The sequence below is a fragment of the Diabrotica undecimpunctata genome, chromosome 7 (genome assembly GCF_040954645.1).
Source record: "Diabrotica undecimpunctata isolate CICGRU chromosome 7, icDiaUnde3, whole genome shotgun sequence".
NCBI lineage: Eukaryota > Metazoa > Arthropoda > Insecta > Coleoptera > Chrysomelidae > Diabrotica > Diabrotica undecimpunctata.
Genome location: NC_092809.1, coordinates 138,026,640 through 138,048,591, shown reverse-complemented (window position 1 = coordinate 138,048,591; position 21,952 = coordinate 138,026,640). Strand labels below are relative to the sequence as shown.

The 21,952-nt window shown below is 33.4% G+C and overlaps 1 protein-coding gene across 4 annotated transcripts in view; it reads right to left on the bottom strand.

Annotated features, from left to right (window-relative positions):
* The window catches only part of mei-P26 (E3 ubiquitin-protein ligase meiotic P26), a 45,639-nt gene extending 24,979 nt beyond the window's left edge, over positions 1–20,660 (bottom strand). For 2 of the 4 annotated variants that reach the window (XM_072538321.1, XM_072538323.1), the window contains exons 1-6: positions 20,530–20,660; positions 19,693–19,946; positions 19,485–19,629; positions 10,182–11,478; positions 1,574–1,920; positions 128–485 (exon numbers count right to left, since the gene is read on the bottom strand). In XM_072538321.1, the coding sequence (XP_072394422.1) occupies positions 128–485; positions 1,574–1,920; positions 10,182–11,478; positions 19,485–19,629; positions 19,693–19,850 (2,305 nt within the window). In that variant the 5' untranslated portion in view covers positions 19,851–19,946; positions 20,530–20,660. Of the gene's footprint in view, positions 1–127; positions 486–1,573; positions 1,921–10,181; positions 11,479–19,484; positions 19,630–19,692; positions 19,947–20,150; positions 20,263–20,529 lie in introns of those variants that run through there. The other 2 variants (XM_072538324.1, XM_072538322.1) reach the window with 2 other exon arrangements.
* Positions 20,661–21,952: the final 1,292 nt, after the last annotated feature.

Sequence of the window (21,952 nt, the reverse complement as noted above, 5' to 3'; positions counted from 1 at the left end):
GAATTTAAGAACTAGTTATCCACTTATCCACGTTATTTCTTTATATTGTTACTATTTACTATAATTTACGTGAATTCATTGATTTTGCACAAAATACTAAATTTCAATGATTTTAAAAATATCTTACCATGAATAGCGATATCGGATGGCTCTCTCATATAATCGCTGCAATCGAACCAACGCAGCAAATCTCCACTCTCCCCTATGATGAATACTGTCGGACTGACGCTGTCAACGGCGACGATCTCCCCGTTAACAGTGACTGCTAGGCCAGCGACTATGTCGATGTAACGTATAGCTATCTTTTTCAAAAAATGGCCGTTTTTAGTGAAGATCTGCATCCTGGAGCGTTCGTTGCCGCGATCGCATACGACGTATTTGCCAGTATTGCGCATGACTGCTACTTTCCTGGGATACCACAGCTGACCTTCGTCTTTGCCTGGGATGCCAAATTGAAACTTGAATGTACCGGTTTTTTCAAAGATCTGGAAGAAACGTTTTATATAAAAAATAAATCATTCACATCGGTACCGCAAAACTAAAGTTAGAATATCTTATAGTATATAACCCTCTCCTACCTTTAATCTTGCCTTCTACTAAAAGTTGCATTATGTTGTTATTTACCGTGTCCAAACACATGACCTAGGTATCACGCTTTTTTCATTTTAACAGTTATTAATAATTCCATATCTTTATCCATTCCGACTACCCAGAGAAGAAACCAATGGGATCGTTTTCAAACTTAAGTTTGCAGCGTTCGAATAGACTTCTGTCGAGCCTATTTTGGGTTGGAATTTTCGCAGCTGGATCGGTTTCAGTACTCTTTGAATTTTAACGCGGTTTCTATTTGATTTTTCCTGGTCCATTCTCTTATCTCACGAGAAATTAATGAATGAACGGTCATCCATGTAGAGAGATGTAGAAGGCTAATGAAAACTGGGTGTCGCCTGATATCAAAGAGTTGAACCATTCTTATCTTTCACCCTGTCGAGGAGACCTAGACCGATAAATTAACAACGTTCTTTGCATTTTAATTGGCATTAAAAAAGATTTCGTCCGAAAATACAACGTTACAAAGACGTTAAATCTTATATGTTCAGTTGTTCGAGATGCTACGCTGTAGACAGTGAAGGAAGAAATAAAAAGAAAATGAGAATAAACTGGGAAAACCACAGTGTTAAAATAAAATCGATTGTATAAGGATTTAGTTCTAAAAAGAAGCTTGGAGAACTAAGCACTCTATGAACTATGAAATAATATACATTTAAAAAGAAGAATAAATCAGCTAAAAATAAAATATCGTAAGGATAGGATTATCTATCAAAAGAAAAACGCGGCAAACTTTAACGTGAACATAAAGATGTGTCAAAGAAATATAAACTATTAAAGTATAAGAAACAGAATAAGTACTAATGAAAACTGAAAACTACTACTACTACTACTAAATCTCCATAACCTGGTATGTGTCATGTGGTCCAATTTTTAAATGTGTAAAAGAGGAAAATATTACAAGATTTTATATACCGTTTATAAAAAAGAAAACAAAAACTAGAGTGACGTCCGTAGTACTTACCTGAATTCTATGATTATTTGTATCAGCAACGATAATGTCCTCTTCCAATCCCAAGCAAAATCCGTGTGGAGAATTGAACTGCCCCTTGCCGGGACCCAACTGGCCAAACTTGCAGCGGATCTGCATAGGACTAACCTTGTTGGATCTAGGAATCGACGGAGTAGTGCTGGTTCCTGTATTCGGGATAATATTTGTTAAAGGATCTGGAATGATGTCATCAGGAGTGGATAATAAAGGAGAGGTAGAGGTGGAAACTCCACCAAAACCGTTAATTAGGTTATTGGATAAATTTAAGGATGCTGCTGATGTTGAGCGAGCCAGCATGTTGTTACCATTTGGTACGTTTTCTGTAGATAAGTTTTTTAATTAGATACATTGATTTAATGCCTTTAGAAGTATGTAAAAATATTACAAAAAGTATTTACAAATGTGAATAGACAAGGATACAGTATATTCTAGAAGTCGTAAATGTAAAGTAGTTGTTCTAGAAGTTTCTTCTGTCTTATTATTGTTTATTATGTTCATTATTGTCCGGCAGCATCTTCGAAGTCATTTCACCTCTGTTGCATTGTGTTATTTTTTTATTCATTTGTTTTAACTAATTTTTTCTAATATTTCCGTTACACTTCAGTAAATTATCTTCTATACACGTTAATACTCCTTTTTCTAGTGAAATTTCTCTGTATTATTAACTCGTTTCTTTTGTCCATACTTAATACTCCATAGCGTTGCCGAAGTGACTCCATCTATTTTTGCAATTATTTTAATAACTGTAACTAAATAGCATAATTAATTTCTTTGAGATACACCCTTTAGTTCATTTTATCTCCGGCGCATGTTTTACACAAGTCTTTAAAGTCGTATTTTTCTTTTTCGATTAGTGTAATTTCTGCCATTCAATTTATTCTTTCCCGTTTCTAACCCTATTTTTTAATGTTTTAAATTATTTTCAGGTAATTTACTGCTTTCTCATTATATTTCAAATGTTGTATGAGTCTTTTATCGATTTTAACACACCACAAACAAGCTCATAGTTTTAGCTTTCTTTTTATCTGTATCTAAAAATACTTTTTACATTCTCAACTCTGAAAAAATCCGTCCTAATTTTTCTATTTTGTCTTTCTATCTTCAAATAGAAGTCATAATCTTTGCAGTTTTGTTTTCTTTAATTTTTACAAGACTAAGTAGCAATAATATTTAACAGTTGTTTGTTGCCACATATTAATGAAACTTCTTTAGGTACCGTGTCCGTATTCAGACGTTGGCGATCATCATGTTTACAATTTAACCGTTCTCTATTGGCTGCTGCGCGAAATAATTCTTCTACTGTGGTACCACACCATTGTCGAATATTACGCAGCCATGAAAATTTCTTTCGACCAATCCATCTCTTTCCTTCCACCTTTCCTTTCCTTTCCTTAAGAATATCTTCATTGGAAGTGTGCGAAACCCATGATATTTTATTATCCGACGATAGTCCCACAATTCGAATGCTTTTAATTTGTTAAGCATTGTGGTTTTTAATGTGCATGTCTCACAACCATATACATAATAGGATAGACCACACATAACATTTTAGGACTTTCTTCCGAATATGTATCGACAAGCTTCTGTTACATAAAACTGATTTCCAGATCATAAAAGTCTTACGTGATATTTCGATCCTGGTTATTATCTCTTCATCACAGTCACAATTTACATTTAACCAGCTGCCGAGGTATTTAAAATGGTTTAAGCGTTCTAATAGAACTGGGTAAGTTTAAACTTCTTTTTGTTCTTTTCCTATGTGTACCTTAAATTTGTTTAACTTTCTTTGTTCATTTTGATCTAATGATATATATGTTAATTTAGCAAGAAATTAAATAGTTTTCATTTCGTTTCTTTTAGTTTTACCAACATATCAAGTTTTCTTACAGATTAAGTTTTCATCCACAAGTTTTCTCCTGCAGCTCAAGTTTTCACGTTTTTATCAAGTTTTTAGTTCCATGTAGACATTAATTTCTGCTTGAAATCTCAGCTTTCGTATCATTCAAGTTATCCAAGTGCATCCATGGTTCTTAATCCCAAATCCGTGTGTATAACATCAATCTTAAAGTTTAGATATATAGTTTCTTTTTATTTCTACTTTGTCGTTCATCTATAAATCTTCTATCTCCTCTTATATTATTGCAAATAATTCTATAGTCTTTCCATTGATGATATTACGGTTATTCCTCGATAGTATTTGCATAGTTTTCTTTTTTGTGACCTTTATTTATGACTTTAGATGAGATACTTCGCACACGCTATTATCTTGTTTTTTGACACTGGTTCTTTGTCTGCGTACATCTACTTTTTCTACAAATTGTGGTCTCTGTTTTTACGTGTAAATATTACTTTTACTAAATTAAAGCATGGGATATACCACCCACTCTTAATTACACACATGATATATTATTTAATTAGTTACCGAACCAATTAATTTGTCTTTGGCACTGTAATAAAATGCTGTTCCGGAACCTACAGACATGGTAAGTGGTTTGTTTTATACTCCAAAGTACATTTTGAGTAAATAGCGTTTCGTCATTTGCTAATATAGCCCAATAATTTTCCGTCGCGACGCTCATTCCGATATTGTACTCTTAATTTGTTTTTATCTTGAGTAATTACCACCTTTATGACCTCGACTTACGTTAATTTAATTTTTTATCTTATTTTACTACGATTATGGAGGATACAGTGAATTTTTTGTTTGAAGTGTAAAATCCACATAAAATAATCTGTATACCTCTTTTGAAGACAGTTTGCGACACCTTCAACTTTCAGTAAATTCATGTACATTAAAATAAAGAATTTAATCCGCTTATTACTTTAATTTTGATTATATCGAAATTGTTGGATTTGTTAAATAGCTATAAAGTGTCGTCATTACGGCGGATAAAGCCATCTGGTCTAAAACAGATATTATTATCGAAGAGGGACCAGAGTACAATCGTTTTATCGATATTACAACTAAATTCACCAAATAAACTCATTAAACACAACTGGTTATATATAATTTCAAACAAAATAATTAATGTTACGTTTATAACGAAGCACTATACAGGAGATATATTTTTTTCGAGAAATAAAATTAAGAAATTTGAGTAGGCATACATGTTGAGTAAACAAATCCAGAATAATCGGATGTGTCATGTTAAAGCTTCTTATGTTAGGGCCAGTGAGTGTCTCAGTCAAATTAAAAATATCTCAACTATGCTTTGGAACTTAATGAAATAAACAAATGATTGCAAAGGTCAAAATATTGTTGGGATTTTACCGAAGTGAAGTAAAAAGTACATGCGGATTCATAGCTTTTTTTCGAGAGTTGTCTGTTTTAAAACGCACGGTCATACTTTAGCCAATTAGCTTATTGCACATCTTTCATTTATTCATGGTACCCATTCCAGGATTCTGGAACCGTATACAAGCTTTTCCAGATCTAGTGGATGGGTGCCATATATTTTTGGAAACACCTGGTCTCCCAAAAGTGTTTACCGTTTGCGATCTAGTGCATCATAGTCATGGTTGACTGTTTCAGGTTCTCAGCTACGGAATCTGCAGCTGAAGTCTCCTAGAAATAGCCCCATTGTATGTAGATGTCCCTTGAGTGAGGGTTATGCTGTATCCAGATCCAGCATAATAGTTTGGAACTATCTGCAGAATCTAATTCGGATCGAAAAAAGTAACAAAGTAAGTTTACTCTGTGTGTTAGATGTACTGGTATTAAAGGAAACGAAGAAGTGGACCTGCTTACCAGGGGAGGCACAAAAGAACCTTTCGTTAGCGTAGCTAACAGCACGGCCAAAAGAACGATATCGGACTGGGTGGAACAGAAAAAACGTAACCATTGGTACGAACAAATGGGTCTTAATCATTCGAAGGTTTTTATACAAGAACCTTCGAAGAGATCCAAAGATCTACTACATATAAATCGGAATGATCGGAATTGCAGATTTGTCTGAACACTTCCTGTGCCACTGCTCAGTCTTGGACAGGATAGGGATGAGCCACAATAGACCTCTTATTAGATCGAGTAGAAGGGTGGTTACGCACCCACTCATATTAAACCTAACCTAACCTAGAGTCTTTAATTAAGCGCTTCCTATATTTAAATATAAATAAAGCAAAGTGTGTGTGAGGCATCGCAATTTTTCCTTCGGTTTGAAAGGCCTCTCGATACCACTATGTGTGGAGTTATAACATCGTTCAAGAGAAGACGACCATGCCCTCAAATCGTTTGTGCAGAATGTCCAATGTAGCATAAGCTGTGTAGCACATAGCGCCGTCCTGTTGAAACCACATGTCTTTGGTGTTTATATCCAATTCAGGCCAAAAGAATATTCTTACTTATCGACCTATAGCGTTCGCCGTTGGCGGTGATGGCTAACGTTGTTCTCAAAGAAATATGGACCGATGACGGCGCCAGCCCAAAGTCCTCAGTAAACAGTGACTTTGTCCCGATACATTTGCCTTCCCAAATTCAACAATTCTGTTGGTTGACGCGTTCATTTACCCAATAATGGGCCTCTTCGCTGAAGATGATGATTTTCGATGAAAATTATGGTAAGTTTCCAAATTCTCCGGAACCCATGCAGCGAACACAAGTCGTTGTGTATGGTCGTTTAACTTCAGCTTCTGGGTCAGTTGGATTTTGTACGGGTGCACGCTCCAGTCACGAAGCATAATTAGCCAAATTGAGTTTTTGTGAGCGACGTGAATCGACTGCCTCGGATTCTCATGAACACTCTCACGGACTCCACAATTTATCCACAACACTGCGAATAGTCCTCTAAGTAAAAAATTTAAGGCGACCGTAAAGTGGGAGAAGCGCGCTGAACGACACCCATTTTGATAAAATAATTTTATCATATGCACGTGTTGTTTTACGCTATATACATACATGGTGATTTAACAAAATAAGCAATTTGGCATAAGTACATACATACAGATGTAGCTTCAACAATATAATATGGCCGCTAACAACAAAGTTCGGAAATCTCTGTACTTAACACACATTACACAAAATGATACACATTACAAACGATCTATAACGTTTAACACTCCTTCATTTCCATTGCACAAGTACGTTTTTCAAAACTACACTTCAGCTACAAATTCCACCTAATACTGTCTTCGTGGAAGCCTTTCCCGTGACGTGAGATTGTTTGTGATGTGAAAGTTTAAATTCTGAGTCTTTTAGGCTGTTTTAGCGGTTTTTGGCATTCCGGTGTTTAAATTTCATTGAAATGTCTCATTTCTTGCCAAAACTTAAAATCGAAATTTTATAAGTATTGAAGAATAGGCTCTAACAATGGAAATTCCACAGCGACCGATCAATGGAAGTGATACATTGGATAAAAAATTGCAAAAATCGCGCAAAGCTTTAAAAACTGATTTCATTTTCGACAAAATGCAAACATTGCATACGAATGCTGCACTCTTTGCCTTTAAAACCCATTTTAATTTTAGGGCACTCTGATCAAAAGATATCGAATTTTTACAGTAGATTTAATACAAATTTTATTTAAAAAATTGATTTTGCACGTAAATCTGACAGTTAAAATCGCCGGTCGCTTCAAGCGTTGTTTCTGAGAGAACGGTTCATTCTACACAAAAAGTGCTAATTAACATTTTTGTTCAAAATTATCTCAGCTATATTTTTTGTTCGAAACATTTTTTTCTACAGCGTACAGATTCCTGGTAAATCGATTTTTTTCGCCCCTCCCCCTCCTACGAGAGGGGCGTTTTAGGGAACAGCCCGAGGGTAGAAGTGACAAACTTTCTTGCACCCTTTTTCGTGTCCGTGTCCCAAAATTGACATTCTCAGCAAAATTCAGCTTGTTCGTATGATTTTCAGAGGTCAAATCTCGGACGACTAGACTAGAGTAAAAGTACTGAGAATAAAGCAATAAAATTTATTTATAAAGGATATACATACTAGAACGTAGATATCGATGCCATAAAATATTTGTTCAAATTAATGGATTATTAAACGTGAACGATTACGTGTTTTATAACTATAACTCTGAATATGTTATTTTTAATATCATACGCAGAAATATAATGTTCTATTGTTATGGTGTAAAGTGATCAATAACTAATATATTTTCTTTCGCAAGTTAGTTTTGGTACTAATTTTACTATTTTGGTTTATTGAGGTGCTCAAAAAATCTTTGTAACATCAAAGGAATTGAAGCAAGGATGTTGCCTGTCGCCCAATTTATTTAAAATATACCTCGAAAGCGCTTTAAAAAGATTCAAACAAAAACGTAGAATAATGGGGATACCACTCACTAACACTACGAGATATACGCTCAACTTTGTAGACGATCAAATAATATTGGCTCAATATTATGACAATTTAAACTATATGGTTTAAAATTTAATGAAAGAGTTCGATATGGCGTCTAGAGTCAATACAAGGAAAACCGAATACTTGCGCATTTGAGGGCAACAAAAAGATCAATTAGACAACAGAACCACGATAAAGCACTGCTACGACTACAAATGTTTAGGTATCAATATTTCGAACGATGGAATATTAGACAAACTCATAAGAAAATAAATACGGCAGGTAGAAAAGCCAGTACAATGAATGTTATACAATATTTTATGAGACCAATCCATCACTAAAGAAAATAAAAAGAGGACATACGAGGAGAGAAGATCTATGGAACTATCAGACGAAGTGGCGGTTGGAAGTCGGAAAACGTCGGAGAACGTTATAAATTGACATGTAGTAGTAGTATCGATTAAGAAGTTTTAAAAAGCTTGTTATAAGACCGGCTGAGGAGTATTATGTTGTAAATAATAGTTGGAGAGAGTACTGTTAATTTTGTTTAGGTTAGGGCAACTTCTGAAGCAGCTTTATCAAAATATGCGTCAATGATTCTAGGTTAGCGGTTGAAATGACGTTTTAAAGAATTTTTCCAATGGCGCTACAGCCCAAATTGAACCTTGCTCTCATGTAATTTTTGCCTTCAATATACGCGGACCTCCGTCGCCCACCAAGTTCTAACGTTCAGAAAATTGTGCGTATTCGCTCTCCCATATTTTACGTGACCTTCCTATTGGTCTTCTGTCCAGCATTTTACCATCTACAGCTCTTCTCGACAGCCTGTCATCATAACACTACATGATCAGCCCATCCAAGTCATCAGGTCTAGCAATAGGTGATTCTTTAAAGATGGCAAGGTTCATGATTATATCTAGATCTCCATACACCATTTTCGATGATAAGTCCAAAAATCTTTGTTAGAATTTTTCTTTTGGGAACTTCTAATTTCCTCTTTGCAGTCAGCGGGAAATGGGCTTTGTTGTCGTTTATTATTTTGATTTTTCTGTTCCCTCTGTATTTAATTCGACTCATAGATATGTGAAGCGCTCCACTGCTTCAACATCCACTACTTTGATTTGATTCCTCGTTCTCTTCTCTCTTGTCTATATTAGTGTTTCTGTCTTTTACCCCGTTCTACGCCGCTCTTTCAACTATTTCAATATGTTTATTGTCTTCTTTACTCGACGGAACATCATGTTAACGTCGTCCGCATAGGCCTGAAGTTGTACTGATTTGTTTTTTAAGAGATTGGCTCCGATATTCAGCTGTCTTATAATACATTCAAAGGCCAAATTGAGTTGGAGACAACCCATCGCCTTGTTTTAGATCTTGGACTATTTCAAAGCTTTCAGTAAGTTCATTCTGTAAGCGGACCATTGCTGTTGTTGAATCCATCGTTGCCTTTATCGTCGGATATATTTTAAACAGATGTTACAAGTTTACCAAGAGGTTATATGTATCGATAACGCCGCCGCTCGCGTAATCGCTTGCCAACAGTGTTTCTCTCTGTGTGGCCGCACTCCCACTAATAACTTACCACTACCGTCGATACGCGCTGGAGATAGAACACCAGCCAAAAGTATAAAATGCCGCAAAGAACGACTAGATCTAAGTTAGACCCGGAGTATTGATCTAGCAAGAACAACTATCTCGGTCTCTCAAGCAGTTATCAGAGTCCTCCATCCTTTCCTGCTGCGATCGAGTATTGATCGACCGTTTCCCACGGTCTTTGGGTATTAACTACAGATCGTCCTTCGTCCTACCCATCCGAACGCTGTTAACATTTATTTTCCGTTCACCGGCATCAAGGTCGGACCGCAGTCGGTTGGTTTCATTTACGAGGATTCGTCTTTTTATTTTACGTATTGTATAGAAGGAAATTTTATTTTGTTTTTATTTGAATATATTTTTATTTAAATTAAACTTGTGTTTTACTGATTTTGTGTTTCCAAAATTTATTTAAAATTTATTGCAAAGTGAAGAGCTGATCTATTGTCGATCTTCCAGAAATAGATTTAATTGTTTAAATTGAGAAAATGCTTGGAAAAAGAGTAAATGATATTTTGTAACTGAAATAAAAATGTAAATAAGAATATCCAGAATGCATATATTAAAAGAAAAAATTAATCTTAAATATCTCATATTCAAATATTTCAAAAACAATTTTTTTTTGTTCTCTAAATAAAATCTTTTTAACCCTAGTACATTGTGACAATCAACATTAAATTAAAAAAAATGTTGGGTACTCACCTGCCAGCTTAACTAACGTTGCAATGTTCTTGAAGGCAGTATCATTGTTTAAAATATCGGCAATATTGAATGGAGCTGTAGTTGGTGACGTGGCAGCACTGCTTGTGTTTTCTGCTAAAGTGGCTAGTTGTGCTATATTGTACTCGGCAATACTAGAAAACCCTTGGGAAAACCCTTGGTTTGAATTGACGTGGGATAAGGGAGGACTCTGAGCCATCAACATTTGCAAATTGTTTCCAAGTTCCCCATCAAATGAAGACTGCATCGATGTGGGTAAGGAAATTGGGCTGGTTGTTGTTACCGACGGAGCGCTACAACCGTTTGTGACGATAGCAGGTGGGGAGTTGTTGATTCCATTGATGTTCAAGGGAGTCAATTCAGGTAAAACTGGAGAAGACTGTGATGTTTTCACGATAATATCTTCCTCTGTAGCAAACTTTCCGAAATTAGACCTGATAGCATATTCAAATTTATCCAACTCAGATTTGAACTCAATACTGAAGCATTTTTCCATTTTTGGTGTTTTGTTAATTAAAGTAATCAACCTAGTAGCAAGTGCTGTTCTTAAATACATCATCTCTTGTGCAGTACCGCCTTCCAATAAGCTTGACGTGCATTTACAGGCATCTTCTAAGTTAACAATTGTCTTGCCCAACTCATTACTTTCTTGCATGAGGACTAGCTCGCGTTCATGATACAAGTTGGTCAGCTCTTCTAAAATTTCATCTTTACATTTCTCAAGAACAGCCTTGTAACTCTGATATGATTCATTGATAAGATCTCTAGCAGTGCAGCGCTGGTGGGAAAGTTCTTCCATATTATTGTTCAAAGTAGCAGAAGCTTTGGTGAGGTTTTCAATTTTATCTTTGCTTCTCTTAACCAAACTTTCCATCTCTTGTCTAACTCTCGGTTCAGAGTCGAGTATACCTTCAAACTGGTGGCCTTTATGATCAGTTTTAATACATTCCGTACAAGCTGTTACATTGCACATCAAACAATAGAAGATAAGATTTTCACCAGAATGGAAATCACATACTAGAGGCTTATGAACTGTTATCTTAATACCAGATTTAACCATATCTTCGAGAGCAACAACCTTGTGTGACTCAAAACATCTCATAAAATGATGAGCTTTGTCACAATTATTACATAGAAGGTGTTGGCAGGTGTTACATTTGGACTTGGCCATTTCCTTGGCAGTGCAGGAAGTGCAATGCAAGTCAGGGGAGTTTGAAACATCAGTAACATTTGTCTTTGATACATCAAGTGGGAGAGCAGTCAACTTCTTTGTTCCAACCTGTAATAAATGCAATAAATTTGTATCGCATTAAAAAATACATTATCAAACAAGTTTTGCTATATTTTAGTCAAATCAGATCATTGGATGTATGAAATACTCAAATCAGTTAACTCGATTTGTTAGAATATTTTAAATTTTAAGTTTCATATTTACAATAAATTTAAATTAAATAATAAATGATAACATTTTTTGGTCATTGAATAATAAATAATTTATTTCAGAAATCATTATGATTAACTCCATATTTTAAGTCAATTTTTGCAATAATACAACTCAAATTCAGTAGCAGCTGCTGAATGATAAAGACATTTTTTTTTAGTTTAGTTTTAATCACAATTAAACTAAAATTAGTCACCCACCGTCTAGTTACTGCGGAATCAACCATTGTTTTTAAATAATAAATAATTAAGAAATATAAAAATAATAAAAAAAAATAATATACCATTATAATCATTTGTGACGCAGCTGATAGAATAAATGAGAAGTGTGCGACGTAGTTAATACAAAAAAATAGAACATCCTAGAATAAATACAACGACCAGCAATAGAGAAAACTCCGCCAGAAGTTCTGTTGAGTGGATCAAGTAACTTAACAGTACTGTTGCCAGTCCCTAGACTAGATAAAGGAGGACAGAGACTTCAGCAAAGTTAGCACCCTACCTGGTCTGGCCAGATTCAAATACGATTCCACTCCCATATACTCCAGCACCTGCCCGCTCGTCCATTCTGGAATCATCGGTGAACCAGGTGAGCCCGCTTCGACAAATCAGTGCAGGCTCTCGTTCCATACCTCCATCCCGGTCAGGAAATTGAACCAAGGAGGATGGGAACTCAAATTGGGGGGCCATGTTGTGCTGCACCATAGAGAGCACAGGCCAACAATCGAGACCCTGTCTCCAGATGTTACAATGACCAGTCAGACCATTCATTCCAAGCCAATATCCAGAGCAGTTGAGACAATAGGCTGCCATCATGGCTTTGTGCTCTACAATAAGATAAAGAGGAGGTAAATCCAGCAAAGCCTCAAGTGCAGTAAAGATAGGATACCAAATAAATTGTTGAAATATAGGGGAGCGGCAATGACGGAATAACTGAAAACATTAATAATTAACAAGATTATAAGACAATAAAACATCAGAAGATTAGAGGACAAGCAACCTAATCCTATTATTCAAAAAGGGTGATAAGAAACAACAAGAAAACTACAGAGGTATCAATTTGCTAAATGCATACTACACACAACCAAACTTATATGGAATCATCTGATATTTCTTATTATTTTAATGGGAATTAAAAGACCAACCTACGAAGTCAAAGAATATTTATTTTAAAGCAATTTATTCACCAATACATGAAATTTAAAGAAACCCGTAAATTCTTAAATAATAAAATTGAAATTATTATACATTATATTATACAAGGAATGATGTTTTTATTTATTTATGTTTTTCTTTAATAGTTAGTGTTACTAACTGCATGCTCTTAAACAAATTGTCAACATTTTATTGTGGTAGGTTGTTTCCTTTCTTCAAGAGCAGCTTGTACTAGCTGTATGGTGTTTTGTGGATTATGCCAGGGCGGTCTAATTCTTTTTTAAGCATATCCCACACATGCTCTTGTTAGGGTTAAGGTCAGATGAGCAAACAGATCACTACAGAATAGTAATATGTTCTGCTTCAAGGAAGTCTGTAGTGACTCTACTGGTATGTGGAGAGTAGCATGCATGAAAATTAAATTTTTTCCCACTGCACTATTTCAGAGTCTAACTACAGGTTCTATACAGCGTTCCACGTTAAGAAAATAACATTAGGCTTATGGAGATCAGTGTTGCCAAAACTCTCAGGCATGCGGTTTACTAGATTGTCGATATATTTTTCGAATTTCCATTTTCAATTAACATTTAACTGTAAAGTCAGAATAACAACTGAAGAACCACAAAAAACCTTATTATCATTATGTAGTCTCAGAGAATCGCTAAAATCGCTGACATACGTATGATATGTACACCGTATTATTGTAAGTTGCAATTAGTAATTAGATATATGCATTCCAAGCGGTCCGTTTATTTGCTTTTAAATCTTTAATAGCCGGCAAAGTGCATGATTTAACTAAGCAATATTTTCTACTGATTTCTATGATTCATGGTATATGATATTCTTACCGAAAAACAAATAAACTATCGTTACTATAATTAAAATAAGATAAAATAAAATTATCTTTTGTAAATACTATTTATTTAATTAAAATCATTTTCCCTACTTTTCATCTCTTGTTTCGAATGGGCACTTTTGGTCAATTGCGTTAAAAAACATTAATTTAATTCATGTCTGTGAAAACGAAAATACAAATTATACAACCCTGAATCGCGCTTGTGTTCATCGTGGCATCGCTGCGCTTCTATCGTCCATAAGAAATACATGGCCCTATCTCCGCAATGTTATTTTCTTAACGTGAAACGCTCTATAGAACCAAATCAATATACCTGCGAGCTATTAAAGTTGGTTGAATGGAAATTTAAGGAGTTTTTTCACAGACCATATTACTTTTCCAGAACATAACACTTCCTCCTTTATATCTGTGAACAGATCTGGCTGTTTCCGTTATTGCTTGTCTTCCTTGCCTTCTAAGTACACGAATTTATCTGTCATATGATTTTACAAAAATCCTGGTTTCATCTGAAAATAGCAAACTTTGCCAATTTCCAATGTTTCAGTTTTGGTATTGAAGACACCAATTTAGGCGATCAATCTTATGCTGCTGGTTAACTCGGGAACCCGTAAATGTCTACTGCTATATATTCTTTAGGAATGAAATCTTATCGTTTCAACTGAAACACTTACACCTGTACCTTCTAAAAGCTGCTTTTGAAGTTTTGGGTGAGAAATTGTTGAGTCTCTTCTAGCCACTTGGACAAAACAAGATTGTGGCAAACCGTTGTTACTTTTTGGTGACTTTATCTTTGTCGAAGATTAAGAGTTCCTATCTCCTGATACCTAGCATAGGTTTTTAACACAACAACCTATGTTACGACTACCACTGTAGTATGTCCCTTTGAGACATTCATTGCTCCACAAGACCAATAAATCTTTCACCTTTGCACATCCGTTAACCCCACATCAGGATTATTTTGTTTTTGAAAGCAAATCTTAGTTTATTTATTTTCGTTCAATTTACAACTAAAACAAATAATCTATACCGCACTGGTCTGTGTTATATGATTGTTTTATTGGTTTATTTATTTTCAATAAAAACTTTCTTCTTTGCAACAATAACAAGTTTTTTCAAAAGAAATAAATATTGGTTTGAAATATATGGTGATTCCATTTATGTTTGGTTGTGTGTACTCTGAAACTTACAACTAAAATTTTGCAAGAATGAATAAATTAGCTCATAAACTTAGTAGACGGGCAACAAGGTTTCCTTACGGGAAATTGCATGCATATTATGCAATATTCGACATAAAACCGATTACAAAGAAATCGTTAGAATACAATAGATCCATTCCCATGTTTAATCAATTTGAACAAGGCATTTGACAAAGTAAACTTAAAGATGTAATACATATCTTGTGTAATAAAGAGGTCCCACTGGATATAATAAAAATAATTGAAAACATTGACCAAAACAGTAAGATGGAAGTCAGAATAGATGGACAACTTAATGGAATCTGTAGATACATACAGTGGAATGACAGGGGATTTACTAGGCCCTACGCTATTTAATCTAATCATGGATGGGTCATAAAGAGCGTCAATAAAGCAAGAGAATACAGAATGGGGAGCAATGAAATTAAAATTCTCTTTTATGCAGATGATGCAATTTTGATAGCCCAAAATGAAGATAGGCTTCAAGGACTAATTCACAGATTTAATACAAGAGCAAAAGAATTTAACACAACGATCCCAACTCAGAAAACTAGAACAATTGTAATCAGTAAAGAACCAATGAGAAACCAAACTTGTAAGTTGATGGCGTTAGCATTGAACAAGTAATGGAGTTAAAGGACCTTGGGATTTCACTATCTGGCTATGGAGATGTCGAAAAAAAAAGTAAGAGATCAAGTACCAAGATCAAATAGATTAGCAGGATGCCTTAATAACACTATATGGCGTAACCGACACATTAACTGAATAGATAGTCTCACCCTGTTTCTGTTCAACATACTAATGGATGGAATAATAGAAGGTGTGGGGTCGCTACAACTAGGATACAGGCTATGCGGACGACGGAGCCTACTCTCCACATTCCAAACTTGAAAATATCTCTTGCCAGGCAGCAATTTGAGTCGAATGGGGAGATCATTGCCACCATGGAGGACTACATTGTAGACCTCGGGAAAACATATTTTTTAGATTAGTTAAAGAAATTAAAGCATCGTTGAGTCAAGTGTAACGAATTAAAAGGAGACTATGTAGGTTTAATATACAAATGTTGTTGGGGTATGATTAGGTTTGTTTTATTTTGCATATACAGCCAAGTTGTTTAAAAGGTAGTATTACAGTTAAAAAAATTAAACTAAGAAGCCCTACAAATAACAGTAGAAAACCAAAATCACTCCCAATTATTTCAAATTGACTGACATGATAATCCCATTTCATAGGAATCAAATAAAATCAAATAAGAGATCAAATAAAATAAAATAGACCAAATTGGGACATAATTGATCTGATAAATATCAAAACTTGGAAAAGAAAATTGAAATGATGGGATGTCATCTACAGTTGATGGAGGAAACATATCTTACTTAGATGATTCTTATTTTATACAGCATTAGATGGAATCTGTATCTGTAATGATGAAATCCACAATATTTATTTGAGTTTGTATTATTGATGGGATTTCTAAAGCAGTATATGTTATTTCATTATATTTCTTCTTAACAGTTTTTAACTTTAACCTTTAACTTGGGTGGAGATTATAAAAAACATCAAGAAAAGAAAGCTAGAGTACTTCGGCCATGTAATGAGAATTACCAAATATTAGTTGCTACAAAATATTATGCAAGGGGAAAATAGAAGGCAAATTAGGTCCAGAACAAAGAAAGAAAAAGAAGTAATATAATCATCATCATCAGTGGCGTTACAGCTCTTTATGAGCCAAAGCCTTCTTCAGAACAATCCTCCATTCGCCCCTGTCTCTGGCAACTCTTCTCCATGCTCTAATTCCGATAGACTTCAAATCATTTTCTAGGTTGTCTTGGTACCTAAGTCTCGGTCTTCCTCTTCTTCGTTGTCCGATCGGCCCTCTTCAGTCAAAAACTTTTCTGACTATGGCATCTTCCTCTCGTCTGATTACATGACCTATCCATCTGAGGCGTGCTACCTTAATGAATTTTACAACGTCAGGTTCAGAAATAATATAATGAACATTGTAAAAAATAAGGTTGCTGGTTGAAAAGAACATTCACACTAAGAGAGAGAGAGAGTGTGTGTGTTAAGACTGTGTATTTTTAGATTGTGATTGATGTGTGATTGAGATATCTACTGGAAAGATGTGAAATCAAAATATGAAAAATTGATTTAAAAATTCCTTTATAAAAGGTATAATATTAAATAAAAAATTCCTTTTATAAAGGAATTTTTAAATAAAATTTTTGTGATACATGGTATACAGCGAGCTACAGGAATTTAGTTTCCTTGTGAAAATAAATATGGCTGTCTATATTTCTTTTGTATATATAGACCTCCAGAAACTAAAAACTTTAAACAGTTTATTAAACAACTGGAATCACTGATATTCAATTTATATAGGAACAAAAATCAACTTGTTATTTGTGGTGATGTCAATGTAGTAGAGACTAATAACAAAAACAAGTTGATAAATATGCTAAATTAATTTAACATTAAACACTCCATTAATGTTCCTACCAGAATTTGCATTGATAATTTCTTTAATACTTTCAATTTATGTGATATAAAAGTGTTCAAGATCTTTTTATCAGATCACACTTACCAAATTGGTTATTTCAACACAGACATATCTGTAAATACCAGCTTTCAATATTACAGGCACAGCATTCTCCTGGCTATATTGAAGTGAAATGTTTTACCAAGCTCAGTGATGTATTGGGTGATGTTATGAATTATCAACTGGTAGCTCTGTTCGTTTTAAATCAAAAGTAAAATAATTTATACTAAGTCATACCTTTTACAGCTTAGGTGAGTTTCTTGAATTTTAAATACTTGTAATGTAGTGTATTTTATGTAATGTTTTGAAAGTTTTTAAAATACATTAATATGAAATATAATGGAATTTTTATTTATGTTTATAATTAACTTATCTGACAGACTTGTAGAAGGCTTTCAGCTTGTTTGCAGGTTTCATGATGAATAAATTGTATTTGTAAGTTTATTTATATGCTTACATAATACAATGTCCACCCACATTCACTGGATACCATCTTTCTCATAATGTAAAATGGTTTTCATTCTAATTTATTGATAATTACAAGTACTCTGATATCTTTCAAACATTCAATTTACCAAAACTAGAATTTTATAGAACTTAAAAGTGATGTTCAAACATATTATTTTGGGGTAATATGAACCCAAGTTATTTATTAGAACATATTAATTTTCACATACATATGAGACTATTCAGGACCTACCAAGTCAAAAAAAAACTATTTAGCATTTCTTATCACACAAATAATTGTAATTATATTTTATAGACCATTGTAGTTTTAAATTATATATTTACTGCTGTAAAAAGGATAAAGCCTTTTAACAAATAAATAAATATATTACATGACCTGTGTATCTATAAAATATTCAGTTTTCAGTATATCATATTAGCATCTCATTATATGAATATCAATTAGTAACAAATATAAACTATTTTTGTGGATTACTACCAAACTACCAAAAAAATAGCTAATTCATGCGCAAAGCTGAAAATATTATAAAAAGACAAATACTAAAAGTTTATACTGCAAAGTTTGAAACAGTATTTACCATTGCACAAATTCGTTTGTAAAGTGATTATTTCTTACAAAACAAACAAGTTTAAAACCCAATTTTACTAAAAATAATTTTATGAACAGGCTCAATACCAGTAACACCTATATTATGATGAAAAAAGCTACCAATTTGTAAAAAATACAACAAATAAGTTTTAGTTTCAATAACTTTGATAACTTCAGGTTATTTTAGTCAACAGCTCTTTACAGGTATAATATAAAATGAAAATTAATCAAAATGGATATACTCGGTTCGCTATTCCCAGTCCAAACTGTCTAGTGAATTTAGTAATTATTTTTTTGCGAAGTTAGTTACTTTTTGACAGACTAAAAGTGGCTGGAAATTACTATACAATCAAGCACACATACTCATAGCAAATATTAATAGTAAACAAACTAAACAGTAAATAAAATAGAACTTTGTGAATTACCGACAATCAATATTTATTTATCTGCGCCATATAATAGTTATGTTAAATTATAACAACTAAAATATATTTTTTAAATATATACTACCCAAAATTGGATGGGTTTAGTATACACTTCCACTATTTAGAATAATTCTTCTTTTTTTTTAAGAAAGAAGTCTGCAATAGTACGATACTTGAGCTATTAATACTGAGAAGTAGGAATTGTTGTGTTGTAGGTTTCCGACAATGAATCTGTCAAAATATGCCCGAGCTAAGCGAATGGAGTATACTTAATAAACTAATAATACCATTGTCAATATATCCAATGACTGTTTAATTAGACTAAAATTTTACTAATTGCTTCCCAATCCAATTAACAATACTTATATGGTATACTATTTATTAAAAAGAACATAAATTATGGGAGTGCACACTAAAATGTCACCATATAAAAACAAATAAAAATCACTGACACATTGGCCACTTATTGAATTTGAATTTCAATAAATCATTGAAAGGTACTTATATGTAAAATTATATTGCATAAAGAAAAAATAACAAAAATTTCAATTTAGTTACTTTTTCTTGTTTAAAAATTCTCAGTAATAGAAGCACATGCATCATAAAAAACTTACCAGGGTTGAATAATTACAGATTGGGCATTTGATTGAAGTGTCTGTTGATCCAGCATCTCCAGCTTCCCCGACAAGCTTTTTGCCTAGACATTCTTCGCAAAATGTATGTAAACAATGCAGCATTCGAGGTAATACCAGCGGGCCACTAAAAATATAGGGTTAGGATATAAAAATCCTTGATAGAAATATCAATAATAAATCTACTCACCCACACATGCCACAGTTATCTGGATCTGACAATGAGCCATCCTCTAATGATTTCTTATCGCTTCCATCTAACATTGTCTCAGAAAAGTCTTCAAATTCCTCAGATTTTACGCCGTATTCTGTTGATTCTGAAAAGTCGTCCTTAGTATTTGTACCCATAGTTGCAAACTTGTATAGTGAAGTAAACACAACACTGAAGTTTTTTGTAATAGTAGGCCTGTTTGTCACGAAATTTTAATCCCGTGAAAGGTTTATCTAAAAACATTTAGCTCATTAAATATTATCCACCAACATTTCTGTCATCTATATATAGAAACGACAATGAAAACTATCAGACGAAATGATGTATTAAATGAATAAATACTCTAACATAAATTTATAATAATACTATGATATAATATCTGTCATACATTATCTGTAAACTACATACAAAACGATCTAAATTTGATAAAAACTTACCAATGCCATTACGAACTAATGTTTTGCAAATGGCGTGTCTTGCGTCTAAGCGCAAGGGCAATAGGTTATTGAGTATGAAGGGGGGGAACGTCAAACATCCGCAGAACCCGGGAAAACTATCACAATCAAATTTCACCCCTATACATTAGTTATTTAGGGAATACAATACTAAAAGTGTTTTACACACATTGCGCGGAATAGATATAAAATATGTCGATAAATTTTATAAATTTTTATTGTTGAACTATTGTTCTAGAAGTTCTTATGAGATGTCAAAAAGATACAAACTTAAATTAAAACTTATATTTTCAATGGAGATCGATTTTAGAATAATTTCAAAACGATTAATGTACAAACAAAACAAATTATATTTACTTACCCTTAATACACTTGAAAAAATAATACAAAAAGTAGCAAAACGTGTAATAATATAATTATAGAAAACAATAATTCATTTTTTAAACTTTGTTGACATTGTCAACGCCGTCTTAATACGAATTGTTAAAAAGAGAGTATAAAATGTGTGGTCCAGAATATTGACTGTGACTAAATAATGTTAGGCCTCTGCTTTATCGACCAATTAACTTAACAATTTCCTCTTTCAATATGTAAAGAATATAATATTTTTATTGGATATAAATATAAAATTTCATTTAATAATTTTCTTGTTCTATCTTATTCAAAGATTTTATGTGTCTGTCTTTATTTTAGTTTTACATAATCGTGTTGTAGAATGTTATACAATGTTGTACAATATTATATAAAATTGTAACAAAATCCATGATATAATATTTAGATAAACACCAAAATTAGAATTAAATTAATTGTTGTAAAAACAAGGACAATTGCTTGTAATTATGTCAATAATAGACAGGACCGGTCTCGTTCATATTTAGGTATGAACACCATTCTTCCTCTTTTCTTGTAAGTCTTTTCAGGCGCAGCATCAATATTTTTTCAAAAACATTAAATAAAGTTTTTAAAGAAGTTTATTAGAATCTGGGAACAAGTTTAGTTTAGTCGTCAGAGATTTGACCTCTAAAAGTCATACGAACAAGCTGATTTTTGCTGAGAATGTCCATTTTGGGACCCCAAAAATATACAAAAAAGTTTTTAACTCCTACCCCCGGCTTCCCACTTAAATACCCCTATCAAGGGAAAATCGAATTACTAAGAATCTGTACGCCGTAGAAAAAATATGTCAAATAAAAATGTAGCTGAGATAATTTTGAACAAAAATGTTTATTAGCACTTTTTGTGTAGAATGAACCGTTTTCTCAGAAACAACGCTTGAAGCGACCGGCGATGTTGAATCACAGTTACGAGCGCGAAATCGATTTTAAATAAAATTTGAATCAACTCGACGGTAAATATTCGATATCTTTTGATCAAAGTGTCCTATCGACAAAAATCAAAATATCTTTTAAAGTGCAAGAGTACAGCTTTTATATGAATTTTTTGTATTTTGCAGTAACTGAATTCAGATTCTAGATATAAATCTGTTCAACAAATAAACTTTGAGCGATTTTTGCCATTTTTTACGAATATCATGAAATCAATTAAATTTATCAATTCGATTGACTGGTAGTGGTGGAATTCTATGATTCTGATCATTTAAGCCTAATCTTTAAAGCCTATAACATGAAATTTTGAATTTTGAGTCTTGGCAAAAAATATGAGGCATTTGAAATATGCCTAAAAAGGCAGATTTTAAACTTTTATATCTATTATTAACGATTGCACGTCACGGGAAATGCCTTCATGAAGACGGTATTGGATTGATGTTTTAGCTGAAGTTACAT